The 27,015-nt window shown below is 39.1% G+C and overlaps 1 protein-coding gene across 11 annotated transcripts in view; it reads left to right on the forward strand.

Annotated features, from left to right (window-relative positions):
- Window positions 1-27,015, forward strand: part of CCDC88A (coiled-coil domain containing 88A) — a 117,249-nt gene that overhangs the window by 40,187 nt on the left and 50,047 nt on the right. For all 11 annotated transcript variants that reach the window (XM_048518313.1, XM_048518320.1, XM_048518327.1 and 8 more), the window contains 13 exons: window positions 480-549; window positions 2,111-2,169; window positions 4,715-4,798; window positions 6,952-7,092; window positions 7,725-7,894; window positions 10,431-10,512; window positions 11,246-11,404; window positions 14,446-14,592; window positions 16,234-16,378; window positions 19,835-20,019; window positions 20,972-21,109; window positions 21,804-22,874; window positions 23,604-23,731. In XM_048518313.1, the coding sequence (XP_048374270.1) occupies window positions 480-549; window positions 2,111-2,169; window positions 4,715-4,798; window positions 6,952-7,092; window positions 7,725-7,894; window positions 10,431-10,512; window positions 11,246-11,404; window positions 14,446-14,592; window positions 16,234-16,378; window positions 19,835-20,019; window positions 20,972-21,109; window positions 21,804-22,874; window positions 23,604-23,731 (2,579 nt within the window). The remainder of the gene's footprint in view (window positions 1-479; window positions 550-2,110; window positions 2,170-4,714; window positions 4,799-6,951; window positions 7,093-7,724; window positions 7,895-10,430; window positions 10,513-11,245; window positions 11,405-14,445; window positions 14,593-16,233; window positions 16,379-19,834; window positions 20,020-20,971; window positions 21,110-21,803; window positions 22,875-23,603; window positions 23,732-27,015) is intronic.

Below are 27,015 nucleotides of genomic sequence, written 5' to 3' on the forward strand. Positions count from 1 at the left end.
CTGTCTCAGTAGTAAGCGAGCTTGTTATTCTCCCATGCGGGACTGCACTGAAGACACGGCGTTGAAAAATATTGCACTTATCTGTAATTGTTGTCCATCATGTGTCTTCTGTGCAGACATGCATCCCTCCCGCTTTCCACCCTCTGGGATACTGTCTCTTATAGTTCTGCTCTTCCACAGCAGCAGGGAGAACTGAGGGAGAAACACTCTCCCTGCTGCCTTTCACTTGACCATTTGCACAGGAAACCAGCCCGTTCTAGGCTTCAGAAGGGAGAGCGCACCAAGCGCTCAAAAACTCTGAAAGCCTTTCTGTCACATCTCTACAGCCAGCCTGCACTGTCCCCATGTGTGCCTGCACAGAAGACACATGATGAACAACAGTTACAGGCAAGTGCAACATTTTTTATATTATAGTAATTCATTGAAAGTGAACTCACCGTTCCCATGACTTTTGTAAATGTTTAGTTTTTCTTTCACAGGAGACTTTACAGCAGTTGATTATGATGCCTTTGCCAAATGTCTTAATAATTGGCAAAAACCCCTTTTCAGGTAAGTTTCTTTCTTGATTTAATACAGCTGTAATAATACCATGACTTCTAAATGATCCTGAGTGGGGGCTGAGGGTGGGGCTGAGGCAAATGAAGTTGTACAATAACTAATCATTTAGAAAAAGTCTAGATAACAACAGTGGGCAGAAGAAATTCTCTAGCATCATTAATCTGCTTTCCTAGTTTGGTTACATATAATGGAATTTTAATCTCATCTACTGGACATTCTTAATCACTTGTACATTGATTGCTTTTGTGGATGTGAACAAAATGAATCTTGTAAAATAAGGGAAGCATGCTGAAGGACGAATGTTCTATTAAATTACTTAATTTTTCAGGAAGCTTTTCATTGAATTAAGGAACACATTGATGGTCAGTTTTTGATAACAGAGAAAGGCTTTCTGTTGAGTGCACCAAAACGCTGCATAGTTACGTAACATCAATAGTTGCCAATAGTCAGTTTAGGTTGCCACTGTCCTTCCTTTTTCTTTTTGTGAGCCATGTGCTAATTTTCTGTATTGTCTCATTTACACAAAGCTCCCTGTTTACTCTCATGCCCTTTGAATGTGTCTTCAACAGATGCAGGGCAATGTATCCATGTGAGCAAGTAGTTAATGTTCAGCTCTAGAAGTGGGCAAACAACTTGAGCAGAAATCCAACAGGAAGTTCATGTTAAACTGGCTTATGGCTAAGAAATCTAGTACTCTGGTGATGCAGAAAGAAGACTTGATGATCTGCTTCTCCCCAAAGTGCACCATTTGAAGGAAGGCAGGAGATCAGGAATGCCCCAACTCCATGATGCAGGGAGCCGGTGCTTAATATCCTCAGTGGCATCGCATCTGCGTGTTTTAATGGGGTACCAAGAGCTATGGAATACAAGTACCAAACTCGCCCTAAAAGAAAGCTGAGCCAGCCATTACAAAATGCTCTTCCTTTATGCTAGGTTTTCCAGAAATAAATATATGATCGCTGATAATCTGGTCCTCATGTTTATAGATCCATGTTAATTGGGAAAGTCCTGGAAAGAGTTGGATGTATTCCCCAATCTTGCTGCTTCTATGCTTCCCTGTGAATTTTGTTGGGTTTTTTGTTTTCAGCAAGAAACTAGTTACTTATTTAATTAATTAATTCGTATGCTGCTGTTCCCCTCATTGGTTCAAAGTGGCTTCCAACATATAAAAAGAACAAGATGATGTCATTTTTAAACCCCAAGTATGAAACTTTGTTTGAAGATAGTGATAGCCATTAGAGTTTGATGTATCAAGGGCCTGCTTTTTAGCAGATACATTGCATTAATTTCTAGAAGTTTGAATTCCAGCTATGGTATTCTGCTTGTTGGCAGTTCAGCGTAGAATCATATACTGGTTTCTTAACACTTCAGAGAAATGTCATCTATATGGCCCTAGGAAAGAACTAAACCACAGGACAGTATTCATATGCCTCTTAAACCAAGGTTAATCTAACGCCAGTGGGAAAGATATAGAAGGTGGGGGAAATATGTAAAGAATAGGAATGTTTCCAGCTTATCAAAAATGTACAGAGTTCTTTTAAAATATTTTCAGAACAAGGTACTGAAGAAGTAAAAAAGCTACTTCTACTCCTGCTTGGCTGTGCAGTTCAGGTAAGACTTGACTTACACAGCTATTCATGTTGCTCAGTTGGATAGACTCCTTCTTAGGGTTAGTTGCCTGTTTCCAATTACTTTATAGGATTGGCCTAGGAGACATTCTTTCTAGACTCAGCTCCTTCAAACCCAGACCATCTCACTCAGGATCCTAAACCTTGCTTCTGCTTGCAGTGCTCTTTATTCAGTTTTGGGTTAGTTTTCTGCTGCCAAATGTATTCTTCCAGCACTAAGAGCTTCTCCTTATACAAGACCAGGCTTTTTCAGTGATTCAAAAAATTCTTCATTACAAAATAAAGACCATCTTTACATTGGACAAACGGGGAAACAAGTGGTAGCAAGGCTTAGGATATCTAAAGGTTCCAAAGCTATACAAATCATAGCGGAGGTTCAAATGATTACTATGCTCCTGAAGATATCTATTATCTTATTTAAAGAGTTAAAGATTTCCAATATTATTTGAGGAACAAATTAGATAATATTGGAGCATGATATGGTAGGGGAATTTGGGTAGTTACAGTATGTTAACAATGCTTAAGAACTACTTTTAAAATGGAAAATTGAATGTTGTTTTCAAGAAACGTCTGAAAATGGCAGAAAGTATAAAATGAAGCACTCCTACACTGATGGGTGTCAGATCAGCATTTCAGACAGGGCACTAAAACTTACACAAAGTTGTAGATTCTTTGTTCAAGCCATTCCAAGATGGCTTTGGCTATGTGCTTAAGAACGCACATAGCCAAAGCCATCTTGGAATGGCTTGAACAAAGAATCTACAACTTTGTGTAAGTTTTAGTGCCCTTGTCTGAAATGCTGATCTGACACCCATCAGTGAAGAAGTGAAGTCAAACCATATTGGCAGAACACACGTGAAGATTTCCTAAGGGTGCAGGGAAAAATGACTGAAAAGCTACAAAGCTCAGTTTCTTCAAAATGTGAACACTCCATAGCCAATTAGCCAATTGGATGAGGTATTTGCTAAAAAGAGTAAAACCTAAATGCCATTAAAGGTAACTTGGCATCAGAAACCTTCTGAATGGCTGAAATAGGTAGAAATCTTGTGGCAACCAAACTTTATTCAAACTTTTGTGGCTGGAATTTAGAAGAATGTTGTAGGCCACTTCACACTTCAAGAAGGAGAAATTCCTCCAGAGAACTTCTGCACTCGGGGTCTAGCTGCACATTTTAAAGTCCTTGAGTTCTGTCTGGGTCTACCAAGAGGACTTTAAGTCAGATGTGAGTTGCAAATTCCCCACTGGTAACTCAGTTCCCAGAATCAAGGGTGCTCTATTTGGATTGGGGTCATGGCATGTTGGGTGAGGGGGCTTATGCCTCCTCCCCCCATTCCATTTTCTTGACTTGAAATGGACTTTGGGTCTCTAATTGCCCTGTTTTGGATTTCTTGTGTACTCACGTGGTATGCACAGATTTCCCCAACAGGCCGCATATCACCTCCTGTGTCATTTAAAATCATGGAAATGGCATCAGAAGGGGAAGACTAAAGCCATTTCTGTCCATATGCCATAGTCCCAATCTGAAGCAGGTCTCCATGTGTCTTGAAAAATAATTTGCTTCAGGGAACTTAAGCTCAAGTCTGATTGAAAGTCCTCAGGGCTGACTTAGATATGACCTATAACAAGAGGACCCTTTTGCAGTCTACAATCCCTTTTTATCCCCACAACAGGCTTCTTGTGAGGTGGGTGAGGCTGAGAGTTCTGAGAGCACCATGACTGTCTCAAACTCACCCAGCAGGCTTCAGGTGGGGGGACAAATCAAACCTAGTTTTCCAGGTTAGAGTCTGCTGCTGTTAACCACTACACCGTGGTGGCTGTCATCATTCTGACCTAAGTACTTTGTAATGTATACTTAGACTGTTCAAGCATGTACCATGTCAGAGAATGGGACTGGCAAGTTGTATTTATCACTCAACAGAAGTTTCAAGGTCTCAGGTCAGCAAACATGAAGCCTGAAATTAGTAAAAAGAAAAGGAATGTTTCAGTCTGTAGAACAAAATGCAGTTAGAGCAGGTGAACTACACTTAAAATTCAGCTAATAAAAATGGGGTACATAACAGTTGTAAGGAATTGCCCTGACCTGTTAATGTAAATACTGACTGACCTCCCTGTTGTGAAATTCTTTTGCTTACGTATGTTAGTTAGGATCTTAGTGGGCAACTTTTTGTCTGACAAATGGCATTCAGAAGGCATAAAGCCTCTAAATACAGAGCCTCAATAGCTCTTGAGACAGGTCACTTTGAAGAGAAGAATAGGAAGAAGTTAAAGGAATGAATCTGGAACTACATTTTCACAACACAAATAGAAATTGTGCAGGAATGGGAAATCTATGTAAAATCTTTTGAGGGAGAGAATTTCATGAAATGATACATTTTTCAATAATCAACTATCTAGACTGCTGTTTCATGGTACTAAATTAATTATTTCTGTAAACAGCCATATATGTTTGAAATAAAGGTTTTAAGTATATTTACAATATTTGGTTATACCAATTATAGAGTGACTTTTAGTTTATGTATATGTTTTAGTGTCAGAAGAAAGAAGAATTCATTGAAAGAATCCAGAGTTTAGACTTTGATATAAGAGCAGCTGTTGCAGCCCACATACAAGAGGTAAATCTTACTTAAAATAATTTTGGAGGCAGCCATGTGTTTTGATTTGCCTTGGTTCTGAAGATTATGAATGGTATTTTCAAAGCCATTTACAAAGCATTATATACCTGTGTAGTATGTCGTGAATTTAGAGCCCTCATCAATTTGGTTATCCCGTTGCTTGAGTGATTCCAAACAAAAAAGATCCTAAATGCGGTCGGTAGTTGTTCAGCAGAAGTGAAAGTAGTGTGTTTCTGCAGTTCAAAATAGTCCTGATTCTCTAAAAGCATTAAATAGTCTTTTTTAACTGCCTCCATTGTCAAAACCATTATTCTGTGCATTATGAAACATTGAACTTTGATAAGAGGGCATTTATGGTGCCTTGAACAACTATCAGCAAGACATGCCTTTTTCTATAGTACTGCCCATCATTTTCTTCCCCATTCAGAAGCCTTTGTGTTGCCAGAGCCATTTTAAGAATATTTCCAGCATTTTTCTCTGTTTGCAGCTCGTCCAGTTGGTATGTCCATGTAAACCTTAGATAAATAAAGTTTGTCTGTCCTGTTGATCCTGCACACATGTGGTTTGTTCTTTTTTCCTGTTTTAAACTAGATTCACAGACCATATATTAGTACAGCAGCTTCTCAGAGGACTGGTCTACTTCCCATTCAGAAGCAATGTGTAAATCTTCTCAGAGGCCAGGTCTATCTATTACTTTAAATTGTGGGTAGAACAAACCACACGTCCGCTATATCGCCAGGAAAAGCTAACTTTATTCATCTAAATTTACATGGAAATGCCCATTGGATAAGCTGCAAGCAGAGAAAACTGCTGGAAACTTTCTTAAAATGGCTGTGGCAGCACAGAGGCTCCTGAATGGGGAAGAAAATGGCAGGTGCTGCTATAGCAAAAGGTGTGTCTTGCTGGTAGTCATTCAAGGCACTATAAATGCTCTCTTATCAAAGTTCCCTGTTTTATAGTGCGCAGAGTAATGCTTTTGATGGTGGCATTGCGTAAAGAAAACTCTTTAATGCTTTTAGACAATTGGAACGGTGGGGAGGGGAGAAAACTGGTTAGGCACTAGGAGCACAACAGTGTATTCCACGGTCCAAGAGAAAGCGGCAGATTAATACACAGATCTCTTGAGATCCTTTGGGGGTTCATGGTATAGCAAGCAACCTAAAGTAATCTCACATTTAAGTACATCATTCAAGATGACTGTTATCTTATTAAATAAGATGTGGTCAAGCCAACATGTTTTCCTTGTGGTCCCCTCGAATTCATTAAGTAATTGGAGTCAGAAATAAATGAAACCACTTTTGATGTGGGGAAAATGCAAAATCTTTTTATTCTGTTTTGTTTTTGGCTGGAAATTGTATCTGATGCTGTAGTTTTATTATTGTTACAGTATATTTTGTATTTTAATTCAACAATCTCCTGATTGTAATTGTAAATCGCCAATGGCTCAAACAATAAATACTTGACTTGACTAAACTATTAAGAAAGCAGAGGGAAAGGCCAGTAGTCCAAAACATACTACCAGAACCCTTTCAGAGCATTTGTAACATATCAATATCTCAACGTGCTGCTATTTCCTATTAAATATTTTCCAGAAATGTTTTCTTCTTTTCAATGTTATAAACATGAAAAGTGAAAATTAATTATGGTAATGCTATCCTTGTTTCCCAGATGTACTTGGTGTAGTATAGATGAAGTATGTTCTTTCTGGCTTGTAGTAAACTCATTGTGCATACATGCCTTTAGTGTCCCTACGTACAGAGTAAGTCCCAGTGCTTATCTTCTGAGTAAGCATGCATAGAATTGGCCTTGTACATATTACATTTGAAAACTGAAGTGAATTAGACTTCTGTACTACTATGTTTTTCACAAGTTTCCCTTGTTATGTAACTAGACATAGCCGTAAAAGTATAATCAACAAACGTGAAACCGGAAAACTTCAGTTTGCCAATTCATTTCCTCTTAGTAATTGCAGGGTAGTCTACTCACTGGGATTTCCTCTCCTCCTGATTGTTCCAAAGTCAGCTGTCACCCAGGAGGCAAGTAAAAGTATACCTTCCTAGCTGTGTGCAGGTTACAATAGATAAGTACATATTTTGTAATCCTACTGTTAAAATAGGCAGTTTTTCACTTCACTTTGATTCTATTCTCTGCAGGTGACACACAACCAGGAAAATGTTTTTGATCTGCAGTGGATGGAAGATGGTGCTCTCTCACAAGAGTATATTGAACCCCTCCTAAAAAATATGGCATTGCATTTAAAAAAACTTATAGATGAACGAGATGAGCATTCTGAGGTATATATCTTTTACCAGTCTTTCTGGTCTATTATTTAAGAATGTTGGACCATTAAAAGAGATAAAGTGCTAGTTTCAGTGACAAAAAGGCTGAGATGGGACTAATGTACAAACAATGCAACTGGGAATTTTGACTTTGCTGATTTGTACATTTGGTGGAATAACAGGTACATTAAAATAGTGAATTTTATTACACTTCCAACCATTTTCATGATGCTTTGTATTTTAAAAACTCTTTGTTGAAACACAGAATATTCATCAGATAAAACAAACAATAAGTTACTAAAACACAAAAATATGATTGTGAGTTTTCTTTACCATTAATATAATTGTGTGTGTGTAAGGTGAGTGTTGGACTTGAGATAAGTGGGTTAAAATCTGTACACACCAGTAAATTCATGAAATGTGAGCCCATAAGCAGTCAAGATTGTGTTATCCCAGAAATTTCTGTAGCACAGATGACTAGTAGCTCTTACAGCTGAATTATACCCAGAGGCTAGAATGCTTCTTTAGTGCTTGAATTCATATTAGTTTGTTTCATGTGTCCATGATATATTATAGTTTCTTAATACAAAAACTAAGACTGATCTACTCGCATGCTCTTATCTGAAAAAAATTCTATTTTTCCTTAGACTATTATAGAGCTCTCTGAAGAACGAGACTCTCTCCATTTTCTACCTCATGCTTCAGTGGCACAATCGCCTTGTGGATCTCCAGGCATGAAACGTACTGAAAGCAGACAGCATTTATCAGTAGAGCTAGCAGATGCCAAAGCAAAGATCAGAAGACTTAGACAAGAGCTGTAAGTGTACAAAGGGAAGCAATAGGGTGCATGGATATTCCAGAAAATAGGGCCATTACAGGATGGAGGAGCTACAGGATTATGCTTCTGAACAGAGGACATTCTAGAAGAAGCAGGAGACACAATTCTGCTTGATTATGAAACGTTAGGGATATAATATACAAGTGTGTATATAAATACTGAATGTGATTGATGAATCTTGGCTGTGCATCGTAGCTCAGGAAATACTATAATAGAAATTGTGCACCTGATTATTATTAAACAGTTCATTAATAGTATACTGTACCAGAGGCGAAGCTACAAGGGGGCCAGGGGGTGCATGTTGCACTGGGCGTGTGCAAAAATCCAGGTTTGTGTTTTTTGTATTTTTTAGTATCTTTTCAGTTTGGGGCCTGCAGGGGGCTCAGTTTTTAGGCTAGCAGCACCAACATTTCAAGGTATCTTTAGAAGATTCTCCTGATGATACCACCCAGGTTTGGTGAGGTTTGGTTCAGGGGGTCCAAAGTTATGGACTCCCAAAGGGGGTGCTCCCATCCCCCATTGTTTCCAATGGGAACTAATAGGAGATGGGGGCTACACCTTTGAGGGTCCATAACTTTGGACCCCTGAACCAAACTTTACCAAACCTGGGTGGTATCATCAGGAGAGTCTCCTAAAGATACCCTGAAATTTTGGTGCTGCTAGCCTAAAAACTGCGCCCCCTGCAGCCCAAAAACTGAAAAAACACTAAAAATACAAAAAAACACAAATGAACATGGGGGAGGGGGACTCAGATTTTGAACCAGGCTCCATTTTCCCTAGGTACTGTACCTTAATGATGATGTGATTTTACTGGCTTTTTGTTCTTTTTTTCTTTATGCCTATTGTGTTAAAAACAATGCACTATGCCATTTGAAATATATGCAGACATGTTACAGAAATTTGTTACGTCAATATCTATTGCTCAGCAAAGGCTTGCGTTTGGCAGAACTCTTTAAACATATCGGTTGGAAGACTTTGACTTTGAAACTATTCTATATGAGTTCAGCAATCATGATAGAAAAGAGCTTTCTAATTTTCTGCTGTCCCCCAGAAGTCAGTTGCTCCTTAGATGAGGAATTAAGTGGGATGTACATAAGGAGAGGGAATCAGCAGAAATTGCTCCTGCTGCTTACATATAGTGACTTCATCTTGGCCCACTGGTTTGTTTTTCATCAGTGATCTTGCTTTGGACAGTAATAGTGTTAGAGGCCTCAGCGGTCTTTAATATATGGGCAGATGGGGGAGCTTTTACAGTAACCTGTATCTGTAACAATACTAACGATGTACTTTTGTAGTAGAGTTTTGACTAGATCATCTTGAAATTGGCAGAGTTAATTGTTATCTTTAGTCAGTTCCCTCTCCGCCCCAACACTGCACACAAAGTCATACATTTTAGTCATCATGAGTATTGTAATACAATAAAAGAAACAGATCTTATTTTCCAATGCCTGGATTATTACATGTCTGTTGAAATGAGCCTATCCAAGGTATTCTGTAAACAGCTGCACATGGAAAATTAATGCAAATTGCTGTTATTAATTTGACTGACAGTTAATAGCCTAAATAGTGAACGCTGGTACTTTCTGTGTAATTAAAGACAATTCCTTTTGCAATTCAGCTGAAGCACACAATTTTAAGTATACTTATCACTGAGAACGTTTAGTATTTTTACCATGTGTAAGAAACTTACTTGTAAACTAATCTTTGTTAGCCATAAAATGTTCGATATATTTTAATTAAGGTATTAAAATTTACCGCTATACATAATTTATGTTGAATTTAAAATATATTTGTGCAATTGAAAGAACAAATGATTACACACAAGTGGCCATACTTTGATTAAAGTCCTTTGTAATTAAGATGCATGGCTAGTCAGTCTATTAGAATTCATCTTAGTGGTCTCTGTATTCCACAAATGGGAACTATTTCCTACTCAGGCCAACAACAGAAAATTCTAGAGAAAGGAGCTTCCCTTTGTGTTCAGTTTTTTTCCTGCCTGTGTGTCATGTGACTAGAGGGGGAACATCTTCTTCAGTTCTGACTTTGATATTTGGGAGAGTGGATATATTAGATAATGTTTTGTCTTATTGGCTTTTCTTCAAAAATATATACATATTATTGCTCCATTAATTCAGATGGCGATATTTTTAAAAATCCATTGTGGAGCAAAATTGGCACAAATACTCTTGGTCTTTTTTTTTGAACCCAAATAATAATATGCCAAGTAATACAATTATAAATGCTAAGAAGTTATAAATTATACAGTTCACGTTCTTAAAACAATGAAATAGATGTAGGTTGATAAAAAGTATTGCATATATTTCAGTTTTCTAAACATTCTGCCCCCCCTCCCCCCAACCTTTTGGTTTTATTCCCATGGCTTAAAAATTTCCAGGAACTTTACATCTGTAGTCTTGAGTGAATCACAAAGAGAATATTAATTCAATACACTCTCAGGAAGTACATTTAAATTAAGGCTTTAGTTTTGTATTTTAACTGACTTCTTTTTTTTAAGTGAGGAAAAGACAGAACAGTTGCTGGATTGTAAACAAGAACTGGAGCAGATGGAAGTTGAGTTGAAGAGACTACAGCAAGAGGTTTGGAAACATTAAATTGTTTCTTAAGCAATAGTGTTGTTTATTTTTACCACTTTAATCACTGATACATATATCAAAGGTGCACTTTCTCAGTAATCAGATTTGTGTTCTGGGGCCACACTAGGGGCATTTAGAGTTCTTTCATGTATCCAGAGGCGGAGCTACCAGGGGGCCGGGGTGTGTGTGTTGCACCAGGTGCATGCCAGGGGGCCCCTCCGCAGCACCCCACTGCCCTGCCCCCCATGGCGCCCCCCTGCCCCCACACTTACTTTATTGAAACAGTGCAGGCTGGAGAAGCGGCCTGTTCCCTTCAGGCTGAAAACGGCCTGGTGGGAACTACACTTCCCAGGACTACACTTGTGAGCCCCAGGGTCTCATGGGAAGTATAGTTTCCACCAGGCCATTTTCAGCCTGAAGGGAACAGGCCGCTTTTCCAGGCTGAACTAAGGAAAGTGTGCGTGGATGGGGGGGGGGCAGGGCACCTTGAGGGGGGTGGAGCAGAAAACACAGAGTGAGCATTGGGTGCACTCTGCCCCAGCTATTCCTTTGCATGTATCCACATATGGTTAATTTTTAAAATACCATCAGTAATTCATATTGCCTAATGCCTTTCTGCACGCTTCAATTGTTCAAAGTGTCATGAATACTAACCCTTCTGTCAATTGATATTACTCTAGTTTTATTTTCTACCAGATCTGAGTGATTAAAATATAGTTTTATTTTCATTCGCCAGAATATGAATTTGCTTTCGGATGCACGCTCTGCTAGAGTGTACCGTGATGAACTAGATGCTCTCAGGGAGAAGGCAATCCGTGTCGACAAGCTTGAAAGTGAAGTCAGCAGATATAAAGAGAGGCTACATGACATTGAATTCTACAGAGCTAGAGTGGAGGTAACTTGAAATTGAAACATTTTATTAGAAGATTTGTCAGTTTTTCATAGAACATTCCTCTTTTAGAAGAGTTCAAGTTTGTCAGCATTGGGACAGAGGTATATAATCTTGCTGATTTTCATCTCCTGACAGGTCTAATAGACAGATATGGAAAATGAAATACAGGACTGTTTTTCTGATGCAGATCACACTTGCACTTCTTCAGTTGCAGTCTGTTCTTCATGGGAAAACACATACCCTTATGGATTCCTGTATGTTTTTCTCTTGGAGGCAAAGAGAAGCTGTATGCATGTAATGTTTTCATCAGGAAAAGCATGCACGGGAGCAATAGTTAAACACCCCTTCCATTCCTATGCCCCTACTCTAAATCCTCTACATTCAAAATTGCTATTGGTTTTTTACAAATGATGTGCAGGTGAGCCCCTAGATATGGAAATACCTTCTTGTGGATTTGAAACTCTCTATGTTTTTTTTTCTTTAGATGTATCTTGAATCTTTTTATAAATGAAAATGTATAAATGAAAGATATGATTAAAATCAACTGTGATGCTGAAATGTATGTCTGTTTGCTCTATCTGCACTCCTCTGCAGGGTCTTTATAATCAGGAAATTATTACTTTAGTTAATTGATTCTTACCTCTTGTATTCTTCAAAAGGGACATAGTTTCAGGGATCCAAGAAATTTTCTGTTGGCTTTCAGAATGGCCAGAAATGCTAACGAAAAGATGCTGAGTTCTGGAGACTCACAACTAGGACTTTGCTGCTAACAGCATCTGAAGGGGTTGGAATGAGTGTCTAAAATATGCACCAGTATATCAGCACTGTCTGTAGGGCATAGTGTTGCAACTGCAGCAAGCGCTCATAATCCTCTCGTTAGGGCAAAATCATAAGACTTCCTTCCTGCACTGGGGTTCCATATTGATATTTACAATTTAGGATTTTGGCTTTTGATTTTGGACTCTGTCTTGGTGGGTTCCAAAAGGAATTTTGAAAGTTAAATGAGTTTTAGTTCAATATTAAAAATTATGGATTGGATACAAAGAACTTTGAGTATAGCTCTGGTCATATGAAAATCTCCTGCTTCCTCTTGTCTTCTGCAGCCTCTTGGGATGGCAAGAAAGCTGCTTCTAAAGGTCAGGGTTTCCTTAGATCAGTGGTTCTCAACCTTCCTAAAGCTGTGACCCTTTAATATAGTTCCTTATGTTGTGGTGACCCCCATGGGCTCTCTAAACTGTTCATGAGTTCATCTGGGGAAGCGTCCCTCCATGAGCCTGCTCTAAAGGCTCTGTTTTCCTGGCCGTTTGAATTGGAGGGAAAAATGGGGGAGGTAGCCCTGCCCACCCGCTGGGGTTGCTCTGCCCTCTGGATCCGGGGTTGTTCTGCCCTCCAGATCCGGGGTTGCTCTGCCTCTGGGGATTGGGTTGCTTGGCGGGAAGGGGGAACTGTGTCGCAGTGGCCCAAAAACATGCTTGAAAAAAAATGGATCCTGATGGATTCACCTGTTTTTTGCGCTAGGTCACCCCAAAATCAACCCCTTTGCCATGTGTCTGAACAAGCAATCGCTTCTCCCACGCTCCGTGGCACTGCAGTGGCCCCAAAACCTGCTTCAAAAACATGGATCCGCCTGGGTTTTTTGCTTGATCTCCCCAAAATCACCGCACCACACTTCAAACCCTTTGCCACGTGTCTGAACACAGCAATCACTTCTCCCATGCTCCGTGGCGCTGCAGTGGCCCAAAAACCTGATTCAAAAACATGGATCCTGATGGGCCCACCTGGTGTTTTCGCTTGGTCACCCCAAAATCACCACCACACCACACCTCAACCCCTTTGCAACGTGTCTGAACACAGCAATCACTTCTCCCATGCTCCGTGGCACCGCAGTTGCCCCAAAACCTGCTTCAAAAACATGGATCCTCATGGATCCGCCTTCTTTTTGCCCTTTCACCCCAAAATCACCACCACACCACACCTCAAACCCATTGCCACATGTCTGAACATAGCAATTGCTCCTGTTCAGGCAGACAGGCAACAGCAACAATCCTAACTTGGGAGTAAGCCTCATTGAACTCAGCGAGGCTTACATCTGAGTAAATACACTGAAGGCTTGCACCAAGAAAATAACACAGGGGAGAAAGAACAGGCTGAAGTTAATTATAATGAGAGAGAAGGGACGGCGACAAAGAAGGAAAGGGAGATCAAGGAGCAGACAAGAGAAGCACTAGGAAAAATCAGAGAGAGCCATTTCAGACTGGGATGGAGGAGGGGAAAGAAAGTTAAAAGTCCAGAAACTGAGATGGGCAGGGTAGTGACAAAGAACAGGGTGGGGGCAAGGAGAAAGTGGGAGAGGAAAAACAGAGCGGGGGCGATTAGAAGGGGTGAGCCGGGGCCATTCTCAAGAAGGCGCTGGGGCAGGAAAGGGGAGGGAAAGTATACGCAAAAGAAGGAGAGGAGAGAGAAGGAACGGGGTGGGGGGAGAAAGGCACAGGAGAGGCTTGACCCCTTCATGCCCGTTCAGAGGTACTTTGCCCGAGGGAGGTGCATCCTCACCGCTCCCTCCTCTCCCCTTGCCTGGATGCTAAAACCTTGTGTTCTCCCCTCCAGGGCTCTGGCAGAGGCGAGCTGAGCTGCTGGCCCCGATCTGCAGCTCGATACCAACTTGGCCCGACTCTCTGGCAGCCAGCAACAGGCTTTTCTTCCGCCACCTCACTCCTTCCACCTGCCTTGACAATAGGAGCCTTGGCAACCCCTGTGAAAGGGTCGTTCGACCCCCTGAGGGGTCGCAACTCCCAGATTGAGAATCGCTGCCTAAGATGCTAAACAGGGGAAGGATATTTCAGCTACATAGGGAAATCTGTGAAATGCCTAGTGCAAAGGCTGCCTTTGAATCCAATCCTATGTTACTAATATTTCATGTAGTTTAATGCATATTGTAAGACACTTTTATAAGATTTTAATGAAATATAATATTAAAAAAACATTTTGTTCAGTGTGTTTTTTGTGTGAGCCAAAGGTGCATATTTCTCCTTTGATTTTTGTAGGAACTCAAAGAAGATAATCAAGTATTGCTGGAAACAAAAACAATGTTGGAAGATCAACTGGAGGGGACCCGGGCTCGTTCAGATAAATTACATGAATTGGAGAAGGAGAATCTACAGTTAAAAGCTAAACTGCATGATATGGAGATGGTAAGCTGTAAAGGCGGGGAATCACAAGGGGAGAAATCTGCCACATCTCAATACCTAATAGCAGTGAATGTTCCCTAATAAAGTTCTTCTTTCTTTTCGTTGTTGCTGATCAGCTTTTCTGTTTGTGTATATGTACACCCCCTTGCACGCACGCACGCACGCACGCACGCACGCACGCACACACACACACACACAGAATTAACCTTTTTGGAGGTTCTCTTCAATTTTTCGAACCTGTTCCTTTTTAAAATAAATATTTAACTGAATCAGTTTAGGGAACTGAGATGAACTCCCCTCCCTTCATTCTCTCTCTGTTTTGCCTCAGATAACCATGCAAGCATCTTTTTTAAAAAACAAAAAAGTTCAACAAATAAAATACTGGAATTTTATTAAACATTTCAGGGAAAAGGGATAGTATGGAATACTGTCAATAAGGAAAGAAACAGTTTCTATATACAAGTGTGAAGTCGTTAACAAAAATTCAGCACAGGTGGTAATTGGCCTCGTGAAAGGATGTCAGTTTGTCTCGAGTTTTTAATGTTTTTTCAAATATGATAGGCTTTCAAGATGTTTCAGAGATTATATCCAAACTAGCACCCAGAGGTTTATGTGTTTGTTCTGGTGCCTGTAAACAATATGGAAAGGAGTATTTTCCCAACTGGCTTTCTTTTCAGATTTATTAAACTTAAGGAATGTTTCATAGAGCTTGAAGTAATTCTGTCTAAAGAACTAAAGAACTAGGAATGGGAATTCTTCTCCCAAACAGTGGAGAATGGTCCCTCACTGACATAAACTCTTTCTACGTCAGTTCCCTCAGTTCTACCCACTCCATCTAGAAGACAAATTAGCTCTGTTTTAAGAACTTGGGCTAGGAATTTTTCTCTCCCTAGAAGTAAATTCTCTTTCTGGCTAATGTAGGGTGTCCCCCCAGTACTCTGTTCCTGCCAATCCTACAGGTCTTTTACAGCGACTAAATATGGTTCTTCTCTCTGGATTTCAGAGCTTGTCTGAATCTTGTCTGAAGCTCTAACTCCTCCTAAAACTTCACCCATTCCCAGCCTGTTACTTACGCACTCAGGCTCAATGAAGGATTAATACTTTACATTCAGGCTTTTCTTCCTGTGCCTGTTCCTTAGGTCCATTACATAAGCATATAAGAACCCTGACCTGGATAGCCCAGGCTAGCTCAGTCTCTCTTTTCTGATCTTTGGAGCTAAACAAGGATTGGAGACCACCAAGGAAGTTCAGGGTTGCTATGCAGAAGCAGAATATCTCTTGCCTTGAAAACCCTTTGGGTTCAACATAAGTCACTGGCATTTTCATGGCACTTTTCACTACCAGGCATATAAAGTAAGATCTCAGAGGAATTGATTTAAAAATGTGAACTATTATTAATTTTGACATTCAAAGCAAACAATACATAATTGTTGGTACTGCATAAGTTTTGGGTTCAATTAATTTCATTTCGAAGTCACATTTATGTAACTCTATTTTTGATCAGATTAAATACAGCAGAAATACATAGAAAAGTTGAAGCTTCTTTGTGTAGCCTAATCTGTCTTCTGCTAAATAAATCTCTAAAAATACTTTTTGCACATTGAGAGAGATTTTTAAAAGAGCTTCATGTAAACAATATTTAAGGAACGTGACATGGATCGGAAGAAAATTGAGGAACTTATGGAAGAAAACATGACTCTAGAAATGGCTCAGAAGCAAAGTATGGATGAGTCACTGCATCTTGGATGGGAACTTGAACAAATAAACAGATCCACTGAACTATCTGAAGGTAGATAAAGATTGATTTTTCCTGCTGTTATGAAAAATGGTGAAACTATGGAACTCAAACATTTTAAGAACTGTTTCAGGTGTTTATAAATAGTTCTACTCAAAGATTCAGCCTAGCTTGTTCATAGGTATTGCTACTACTTTGCTTTGCAGGGACATTTTTTATTAGTATAATTTTCAGCCAAGACTTATTTCTGATATGGCTGTGTTACCCTGACTGTTTAGACTGTTACATATGAAGCAATTTACAAACTTCTGAACTAGACGTAACGATGTATTTTCGAGGCGCCCCATGTTTCATATAAGAAAATATATGGTATTATGATTCATTATCATCATGGTTAACAATATTTTAATGAACAGTGACAGAATACAATTCCTATATGTTTGTACTGAGCAACAAATTAGAAAGATTCACTTTTTCCTGTGTACCTCTCCCCACACTTATTCCCTCTTTTCTTTCTCCTGGCAGTGTTCATATCCTTACCTTTTTCTGCATCCTTCCCTTTCCCACCCACAAACCAATCAACCTTTTTTATCCCCAACATTCCCCCATATTAAACTGTATTATTTATTTATTTCATTTATATTCATTTTCATTTATATTCATTATATTCATTTATTTATTTCATTTATATTCATTTTATTTCATCCTGCCTTTGTCCACCTGCCTTTATAGCCTGCCTTTCTCAATGGAGACTCAAAATAGCTTACATAATTCTCCTCTCCTGCATTTCATCCTCACAAGAGCTCTGTATGGTAGGTTAGGCTGAGAGTGTACGATTGGCTGAAGATCAGCCATTGAGCACCATAGCCAGTGGGGATTTGAACCTCGGTCTCCTAAATCCTAGTCTGAAATTCCAAATAGTACATCACTGACATTTGCTCAGGGGCTGCTGTTGTAAGCAGCTAGGCCTCAGACACGCCTTAGAAACAGTATAACACAATGTATTATCTATTAATTCCACATTTCGCCTTCTCTCCACTGGAAGATTTAGACATGTACTATGATCTACTGTACTCAAAGAACTGTGAAGGAACTCCTAATGCTAGCCCCTTGTGCAAAGTTAAAGCTAGCATGTTCCAAATGGGCTTTCCGCTTGTGCAAGACTTTGTGCAAACACTTTTTGGTCACTGTAAGTTATAGGAAGAAAAGCACACAGGATCTTTCTAAAGTGGAACTGTGCTATGTCTGTTTATGTTTCTGCATACACATGCCACTATGTCTTAAGCACCAAACCTATGGATGAACATGGCTTGTAGTTTATTAAGATCACTGATATTTGTAACTCAAGAAAATCTGTGCAGATACCATATATACTCATGTATAAGTCGACCCGAATATGTCAAGGCACCTAATTTTACCACAAAAAAACTGGGAAAACTTATGACTCCCGTATAAGTCAGGGGTGGGAAATGCTGCAGCCGGACGCTGCCTCCGTTGCCCTCCCCTGTGGCAGGGGGAAAGGGCACATCACCCTGAGAGAGTTCGGAGTGAACAGTAAGAAGCAGGAATATAGGAATGGGGAAGCAAATTTGGTTCACCAGATAAGAGTCTGCTGCTCACATGGAGGAGTGAGGAATCAAATCTGGCTCTTAACCACTACTATGCTGGCATATCAAGAAATTGTCAAATAGTATGCATACGATGAAAGATTTTTTGGAGGGGAGATACCAAAATGTTAAGGAGCAAACACAGTCTTCTCTGAATCTGGTACTTTGATAGTCAAGGTTAATAATACCATACTTAACCAGAGCCTAAACATTCGGTTTCCATGATTTTTCATTAAATTGAATGTTATACCAAGGGCCATCAATTTTTTGTCAAGAAGTTTCACCCAAGAAGATCTAACAGAATCCAAAAGATCTAAATAGTTCCACTTTTAAGAAGCTTTTGTGTTTGGTTGTTGTGGGTCTTCTGGTCATAGTCTGGTAGTTTTTGCTCCTAACATTTTGCCAAATCTATTTGCAGTGACGTAGGTATAGATTTTTTATGGGGGGGTTCAGGGGCAAAGCCACACCCCACCCGCCCCTGGGGGTGTGGCCGCACCTCCCTAAGCCATGTCCCTGGACTCAGTGCATATAAAAGCAGCTCTCCCGCCCCCTGCCCTGCCCTGCCCCGCCCTACGCCACCCCACTCTGCCCCCACTGACTGGGCTCCCAGCTGGTAGCCAACAGTCCCTTCTGCCTCCCCTCCAGGCAAAGGGGTAGCTGGGGAAAATGGAGCCCGGTGCAAAACCTGATGTTTGCACCCCCCATGGGCGGCTGCTGTGATGCTGAAATCCACCCCCAAACAGCATCACTTTCAATGGTGTTTAAATTAGGGAGCCCAGATCTTCCTTTTAAATCCATCTTAAAGGGAGAATCTAGGGTCCCCAGTTAAAACAACATTTGAAAGTGATGCTGTTTTGGGGTGGATTATCCCCCACCCTGAAACAGCAACACTTTCAATGTTTAATCTGGGGACCTCAGATTCTCCTTTTAAATCTATGCCGAAGGGGTTGGATTCAAAAGGAGAATCTGGGGAAATTTGGGGGGGTGCCTGCTGTCAGGGGTCAATTGTTAAGCTAGCAATACCAAACTTTCAGGGTATCTTTAGGAGACTCTTCTGATGATACCACCCAGGTTTGGTGAAGTTTGATTCAGGGAGTCCAAAGTTATGGACCTTCAAAAGTGTAACCCCCATCTTCTATTAGCTCCCATTGGAAACGATGGGGTATGGGGCACCCCTTTTGGGAGTCCATAACTTTGGACCCTCGAGCCAACCTTCACCAAACCTGGGTGGTGTCAGCAGGAGACTATCCTGATGATACCATCTAGGTTTAATGAAGTTTGGTTCAGGGGGTCCAAAGATATGGACCCTGAAAAGGGTAGCCCCATCTACTATTAGCTCCCATTGGAAACAATGGGGGATGCGGGCATTCCCTTTGGGGGTCCATGACTTTGGACCCCCTGAACCAAACTTCACCAAATTTGGCTGGTACCATCAGGAGTGTCACCTGACAATATCCTGAAATTTTGGTGTCACTAGCCTAAAAATGCTCTCCTTGCAGGTCAAAAACCGAAAAAAAACACACTTTAAAATACAAAAAACCCACAAACGGGGGCGGGGCCGAGCTTCGGACATGCAGTGGGGGGTTTGAACCCGAGAAAACCCCCCCTTACCTACGTCCTTGGCTTGCACCTTCGGAGACTTGCAGACCACAGCCTTTCAGACTACAACCACACAGCCCAGAAAACCCCAAACACCCAGTTGATTGTAGACATGAAAATCTTTGATAATAGATTTTGTATTACTTTGTCAGCTCAGGTGGTACAAAGTATTTTGGAATAGTTTGAGATAGGATATAATGAAGTAGGGAATAACAGTCATGTGTTGGACATGACTCATGACATGTGCTAATTATGAATAAATATTGTGCAAATCATGGATAGGAAACTTTTTTTAATTATGTAGTGCCACGAAAATCACTGGGGCATGAAGTGAATGAACTGGCATCGAGTAGGTTACTGAAACTGGAAATGGAAAACCAAAGTTTGATAAAGACTGTGGAAAAGCTACAAAGTACAATGGGATCTGCAGAAGGCAGTAATTCAAAACTTCTGAAAATGGAAAAGGAAAACCTGAGACTTAGTAAAAAGGTACTCAGTGTAAATATTCGTTTACAAAAATGGAAATGTTAAATTCCAGGGTGCTATTACCGGTATAACCATACATAGTCACATTATTTATTAAACAAATTAAGGCAAATATCTTAAAATTGTCAAATTCATTGTGTTTCTTTGTCCCATCCAAAGTCTTTTTGTATTTAATATTTTATGCGAATTTTTTTGCAAAACAATGTATTTACTGTTGATATTGCAAATAAGTTTCAAGGATAAAGCAAACATTGCTGTTCATCTTTTTATTACATTTTCTCAAATAATATCGATTTAAAAGCTGTGACAAATTTATCAGCTTCATCGGGTCTTCTTTCCTTTAGGTACATCTGTTTCCCATTGACCTTTGAAACTCCCTTTCTGAGGGGAAAGAGTACATACATGCTTTTAATAATGTAACATAGAAGCAAATACAGGTTTTGCTCTGTTTGAAGTTCATGAAGTTAGCTGTTTGACTTATTGAAAAAGATTAGGTCAATTATTTTCAAATATTTGTCAGCTATTTTTAAAGCATTAACTTGGTTAGAAAAACAAGAATGATACATTATTCATTGAGAGGTTGTGGGGGCAGCCACTCTCTGGTTTCACCACCACGGAGCCGAGGAGCAGCCAGCCACTGGTACCTTTTCCCTCTCCACCAGCGAGGGTGCCCCTTACGCTGATGGAGGGGACACACATGCTGGAACATGTTAAAAGCATTATTTCATATCCTTTGCAAAATTAATATCCGTTATTTGGAAATATAAAAAATCTATAGTGGTTCATCTCCTATATGTTCTGGTCTATAGAAATCATAAGTTATTTACAGTAAATGTAAGGTCAGAGTATGATTTTGTACATAATAAAGCATAAGAAACAAAAATCTTTGCCTTTAGAAGATTAATGATATGCAGTTATATGTAAGATCCAATTTCAATTGTTTGTTTCCCTTTAGCTGCAAGGACTTGAGAATGAATTTAGCGAAGAGAAGCAAAGTCTTCAGAATAGTCAAAATCTAAGCAAAGATCTGATGAAAGAGAAAGCACAGCTTGAAAAGACAATTGAAACTCTGCGAGAAAACTCAGAGAGACAGGCAAGTGTCATCATTTTTAACCTGTCCACCCTGACATAGATTAAATGGTTTAGGTTTGCATTTTTAAAGAGCAGCTACGTTTGTGTTGGGAATATATAATCTTAGAACATGGTAATCATGGTCCATTTTTCTTGTTTTAGTTTTTACATGAATACATCTTTGCATGAATATATGCTTTCTCCTTGTTAAAAAATTCTCATGTTTCAGAAGAATACATTGTGATTGAACTCTTTACAAAATTATTAGCAGGACAGGAAAGCTGCACGCAATTGTTATTTCAGCCTTTTTCTAGGCAAAGCCTATCTGATATCTATCTGGAGAGAAGGGAATGATTCTGGTTGGAGGATAAAAAACATTATCTGCTCTGCAGATGGAAACTTCTGTCAAGAAATTTCATCAGATTTGCCTTTCTTTCCTCCCTATCTGCCTATGTAACAACTAATTTTTCCTACAACCTGGGCTGCTCAATGCATTCTTCTGCTTCTAAAAAAATGCAGATACTCCTAATCTTGGATTCGAGGAATCTAATTCCCAACTCTTAACTGTTTAGCTTTCCAACATCAACCTTTTCTCAGTTTGAAAGGGCTTTGATTATAACATTGTTTTTGTTGTTATATCTTTTATTGTTATATCTTAATATATAATATTTTAACCTGACAGATTTGGACTTTCATTTTCTTATTTCAATTATTAGATTAAAACATTGGAACAGGAGAATGAGCATTTGAATCAAACAGTGGCTTCCCTCAGACAGCGCTCTCAAATCAGTGCTGAAGCAAGAGTCAAAGATATTGAAAAGGAGAATAAAATTCTTCATGAATCTATCAAAGAAACAAGCAGTAAATTAAATAAGTTAGAATTTGAAAAGAAGCAAATTAAAAAAGAATTGGAACACTATAAAGAGAAGGGAGAGAGGGCAGATGAGCTGGAAAAAGAAGTACAACATCTTGAAAAAGAAAACGAGCTGCTACAGAAAAAGGTTACTAACTTAAAGATCACTTGTGAAAAAATAGATACTTTAGAGCAAGAAAACTCCAATCTGGATATGGAAAACAGAAAGCTGAAAAAGACCTTAGATAGCCGGAAAAACCTCAGCTTTCAGCTAGAATCTTTAGAGAAAGAGAATACACAACTTGATGAAGAAAATTTAGAACTCAGAAGAACAGTTGAATCTTTGAAGAGCATAAACATCAAAATGGCTCAGTTACAATTAGAAAACAAAGAATTGGAAAGTGAGAAAGAGCAGCTTCAGAAGAGCTTGGAGCTTATGAAAACATCTTTTAAGAAGACTGAACGTTTAGAAGTCAGTTACCAAGGTCTGGATACGGAAAACCAAAGGCTGCAGAAAGCCCTAGAAAACAGCAACAAAAAGATTCAGCATTTAGAAAGCGAACTACAAGATCTAGAGACAGAAAATCAAACCTTGCAAAAAAATTTAGAAGAACTCAAAATTTCTAGTAAACGCTTGGAACAGTTGGAGAAAGAAAACAAACTTTTGGAGCAAGAAACCTCTCAATTGGAGAAAGATAAAAAGCAACTGGAGAAAGAGAACAAGAGACTGCGGCAACAAGCAGATATTAAAGACAGCACTTTAGAAGAAAACAACGCAAAAATCTGTAACTTGGAAAAAGAGAACAAGTCTCTCATTAAGGAAATTGGTCTATGTAAAGAAGCTTCTATTCGACTAAAAGAAGCTGAAAAAGAGAATAAAGAACTTGTAAAGCGAGCCACCATTGACAAGAAAACGCTTGTCACATTGCGAGAGGTATGGTATTAGTATGAAGGACGCTGAAGTTTCAAAGTGCACATAAAACAGCTGTCAGCTTCATTCAGTAATTTAGTTTATTGGTATATTTAAGTTAATCACGTTTATAATAGGTATCTAATGCTAACTAATACTGTTTCTGAGCTCTAATGGCTTGTGAATTTCATGGGCTTAAATGTTACAGTGCAAGAAACTTACACGAGTTCCGTCTTCTCTCTCGCTTCCATTTTAATAGTCTGTAATGTCATTACTTTATCACAACCATTACAGAAAAGCTATGCAGGATTTATTAACTTACTGTAATCTCCATAAATATAAGATGTCCTGCAAAAATAAAGGAAGTAAATAGGCAGAACCAATTCACATTTGTTTTTAGGATCTAACTGCTTGTCTAACCAAATGTTAGTGTGTAGTCTGAAGATAAGGAGTTGAAGATGGTTTGAAAGAACAATCACTGCTTGTGTTGCATACATGCAATCTTGTTTTTGATTCTGTAAACTGGTTTTGCAGATTGATGTGTTTTAAAGCCTTCAGTACCTGATGGGATGTGACTAAAACACAAATTATGCACATGTGCACTGTAAGAAACCAAGCTTCTCTCAAACTTCTTTCAACTCTCTTTAAAACTATTGGCTGCTTCCATCCATAGTCCCTACAAACTGATGTTGCCTTTTTAATTTCATATTTTCATTGCCTTTTAAAGTTTATTTATTTATTTACTTGGGAAAGGATTTGGTGAATGAAAAGCTGAAGACGCAGCAGATGAATAATGATTTAGAGAAGCTTACACACGAACTTGAAAAGATTGGTTTGAATAAGGAGCGCCTTTTGCATGATGAGCAGAGTAGTGATGACAGGTGAGACTGTTAGGTTGTGATCATTTCCTCATGGCATTTGTAAAGCAGCTGATTTTCATAGGATTTGTTGAATGTGCAGTTGATGAAAAATATGTTCCTTAACTGAAAATGCTTTTATGATTCCCACATCTATATTTAAAGAGAAATTTCTGTTTTGCCCCTGAAAATTTAGTAACACACTGTGCTCTGTATCTCCGTATGATTGATTTAGATAAGGATCTCTCTTCAGGGATGCACATTCGAATATTTCCAGTCAGAAAATATATCAAAAAATATTTCCTTGGTATTTTTCAGGTTTCCACATGATAGTATTCTTGGGAATACTGGATATTGGTTCCAGAAATATTTGGGAATACGCAAAAATATTCAGAGCTGGTATTTTGAGGCCTTTTCCCTCTCCCCAATTTTACACGTTTCCCAGACAATAAGGTGTGAGCGGCATCTCTTCCAGATAATGGAGTCAGGTGTTCATGGGCCACTTTTTGCATAAAATAGAGTGCCAAAGTTTTGTCACTCCCATAAAGAAAAAAACATTCACAAATATATTAGAATAAGAGATGTTAGGAAAGTAAACGAGTAGCTCAATTTAAAAGAAACACAAACAGATCCCAGAAAAGTATCCAAGTGAAGCTCATGTGTGGTGTATTTGCTTCAGTGGGATGGGAGGGAACAGGAGCACTAGTGATGGAGCGCTGTTAATTCTGTTGGACTTACCACATTGGTCCTGGATTGTGCTAGGATTTTCTGGTCTGATGACTGTTCTGTCAGGTTTGTTGGTTCAGTTTGCATTTGGGGGCTTTTGTGGAGGAACAAACCAGGTTCAGCAAGAGTCCACTGCTCATACGGAGGAGGGGAAATTTTGCCTGGTTCTCCAGATCAGAGTCTGCCGCTTCACACCACACTGGCATTCTTGGTTCTCATCAGTTTACTGCACCTGCCATTATAAGGCCAGTGGTGTACAAACATCTGTTTCCCTTACTTGGTGTTGTCTGTCTTCCTGTTTTTCATAGAATCAAAATACATGTTAAGAAAAACTGGGTGTTTTTCATCATCAGCCTTCCTGTCACCCTACTGCTCAATTGAGAATAATGACTGGCCCTGTAGTCTGTTATTAAGCGATAATTAATGTATTGATGGTGGAAAATTCAGACTCTTCTGCCTTAGGGTAACCAGCTTGGATTTTATGTATCCAGACGTAGTTTTAGTATATTGTTACGGCAATGTGAGTTTCTCAAAGAGAGTATCAGTACTTCCCCCCTCCCCCCGAAGTGTCTTGTTTCATTTAACTTATCCACAATATTAAGTTAATACCCAGTTTTATTCATCGCCGAAGGACATGAGAATGCTTGTTTGGGAAGTACAACCAGTATAAAGGAGTGAAGGAGTCAGTGCTGTTGTAGATTGAAGCATAGGGAATTGGAATTCAGTGGCAGTTAGGGTGGGCAAGTGGTGGGGATTGAGAAGCTGTATTTGGAGGAGATAAAATGGGAAAAATTGAGGTCACACTAAATGAGAGAGGAAACTTCTATTAAGATGGCAGGATCCCATGGGTAGAACAGTATATGGAAGGAAGGATTTTGCATTTAAGTTACTTTCAACAAGTAATCATACTGCGTAGGAATTGTAATGTTTAAGCAGGACTTGTTTGTAAAAATGACTTTTTGCCCCACATTATTTCCATGTTGACTTAAAGTTTATAGAAATGGGTGAAAAGGTTAGAAGACAGAGGGTTTTGTGCAGATGGCATTGTATTTTTAAAATGTAAGCCATCCTCAACATATAACATCTAAATTGAAATATATTTAGTAGTTGAATTATGTCAGTTTTTATGTCTGGGATTGAACAGTTCATTTTAAAGCCAGAAAATATTCCTGTTCTGTTTGACACGAAACATTGTTAAAGGTAGCAAACTTTAGTTGCACTTGTTACCTCCTGTGCTTGACTTATTGTCTGTTCGAGAGTCAAGTATGATGTTTTAATGGCAGAAGATATTCAGTTTGTTCATTGTTCTTCCTTGTTAGTCGCAAGATGTCTCTTCTTCGAACTGGTATCTAGACCTCAAATTGCTAGATAAAATAATACAAGTAATTTCATTTCTTCTAGTTGGTGCTCCTCTGCATAATCAGTAAAATATTTTAGTTACAAAGGTTATTACCAGAATGTTATTTCCATGGAAACAAACCATCTGCGTTTTTTTCCTTTTAACATTTTGTTAATATGATAATCAGATCAGGATGGCTGGGGTAAAAAGGAGGGCTAGTCAGCTTCTGAGAGAAATGGCTTGATTCTCAGAATTGGTAGTGACATAAATGGGTGGTACCATGATAACTTTTTGACCCTTTCCTTATTTTACTGTCCCTGTCCATATCTGCACTTATAACTTTCCACAGGTCTGTATCCATAGGTGCATATCCATTTTGCATGATGACTTTCTGCCATGCTCTTCTGTTCTGTACCTTCAAATCACTGTCAAAACTACAGAGAAGAGCATGGTGCAACATTTCCATAAAATGATCCAGTCTCATGTCGCACTTCCTTGGTTCTATTGTTATTCGACTCTACTGTTATTATTTTTAAAAGTGCAGATTTTTCCACAATCAGATATTCAGTGACAATGCACAAAATCATAAAAAACTCAGATGCTGATGAGGCCTGTGTGAAAATTACACACACACACGCGCACGCGCATACGCATACACATACACATATACATACATACCACACATATACATACATACATAATTTTTTTTTCTTCCAAGTAAGCTGTGCTGAGAACAAGTGCTTGTCTTCTGGAGTGGTATTAGTATTGCTCAGCTCTAGAATCTGATTTTCCAGGAATACTTCCAATAATGAGAGATTGTATACTAAGTCTTGGACACTGTAAGGTTGGATGAGAGGTGAGAGAAAATATCAGATCAATTTTGCTAAATCAAGGGAAGTATCAGTTTTGAAAAATTGCTAGAATCACAGAGTAAATACATGAAATAGGAATGTACCTGCGTGGCAATTCATTCCTGGTTGTTTTCTTTGCTGCTTGTTTTTTAACTGACAGACACAAATTCAGGAGGCTGCTCTCCATGTCCTTCCTAACAGAGAATTGTAATTATGCTCATTATTTATCTCTGTATTTGTTTGGGAATGTGGCCAAAATGAAGAATGGCAATCCACTCAGTTTCCATTCTGGCTGTTTGTGTATGATAGTAATGAGCATGACTTCATTAAATAACTTTGTTAGCATGCACACAGTCCACCATAGATTATCCAGTTCATTTTTTCCCTTATTG

This window comes from Sphaerodactylus townsendi, linkage group LG01, assembly GCF_021028975.2.
Source record: "Sphaerodactylus townsendi isolate TG3544 linkage group LG01, MPM_Stown_v2.3, whole genome shotgun sequence".
Classification (NCBI taxonomy): domain Eukaryota; kingdom Metazoa; phylum Chordata; class Lepidosauria; order Squamata; family Sphaerodactylidae; genus Sphaerodactylus; species Sphaerodactylus townsendi.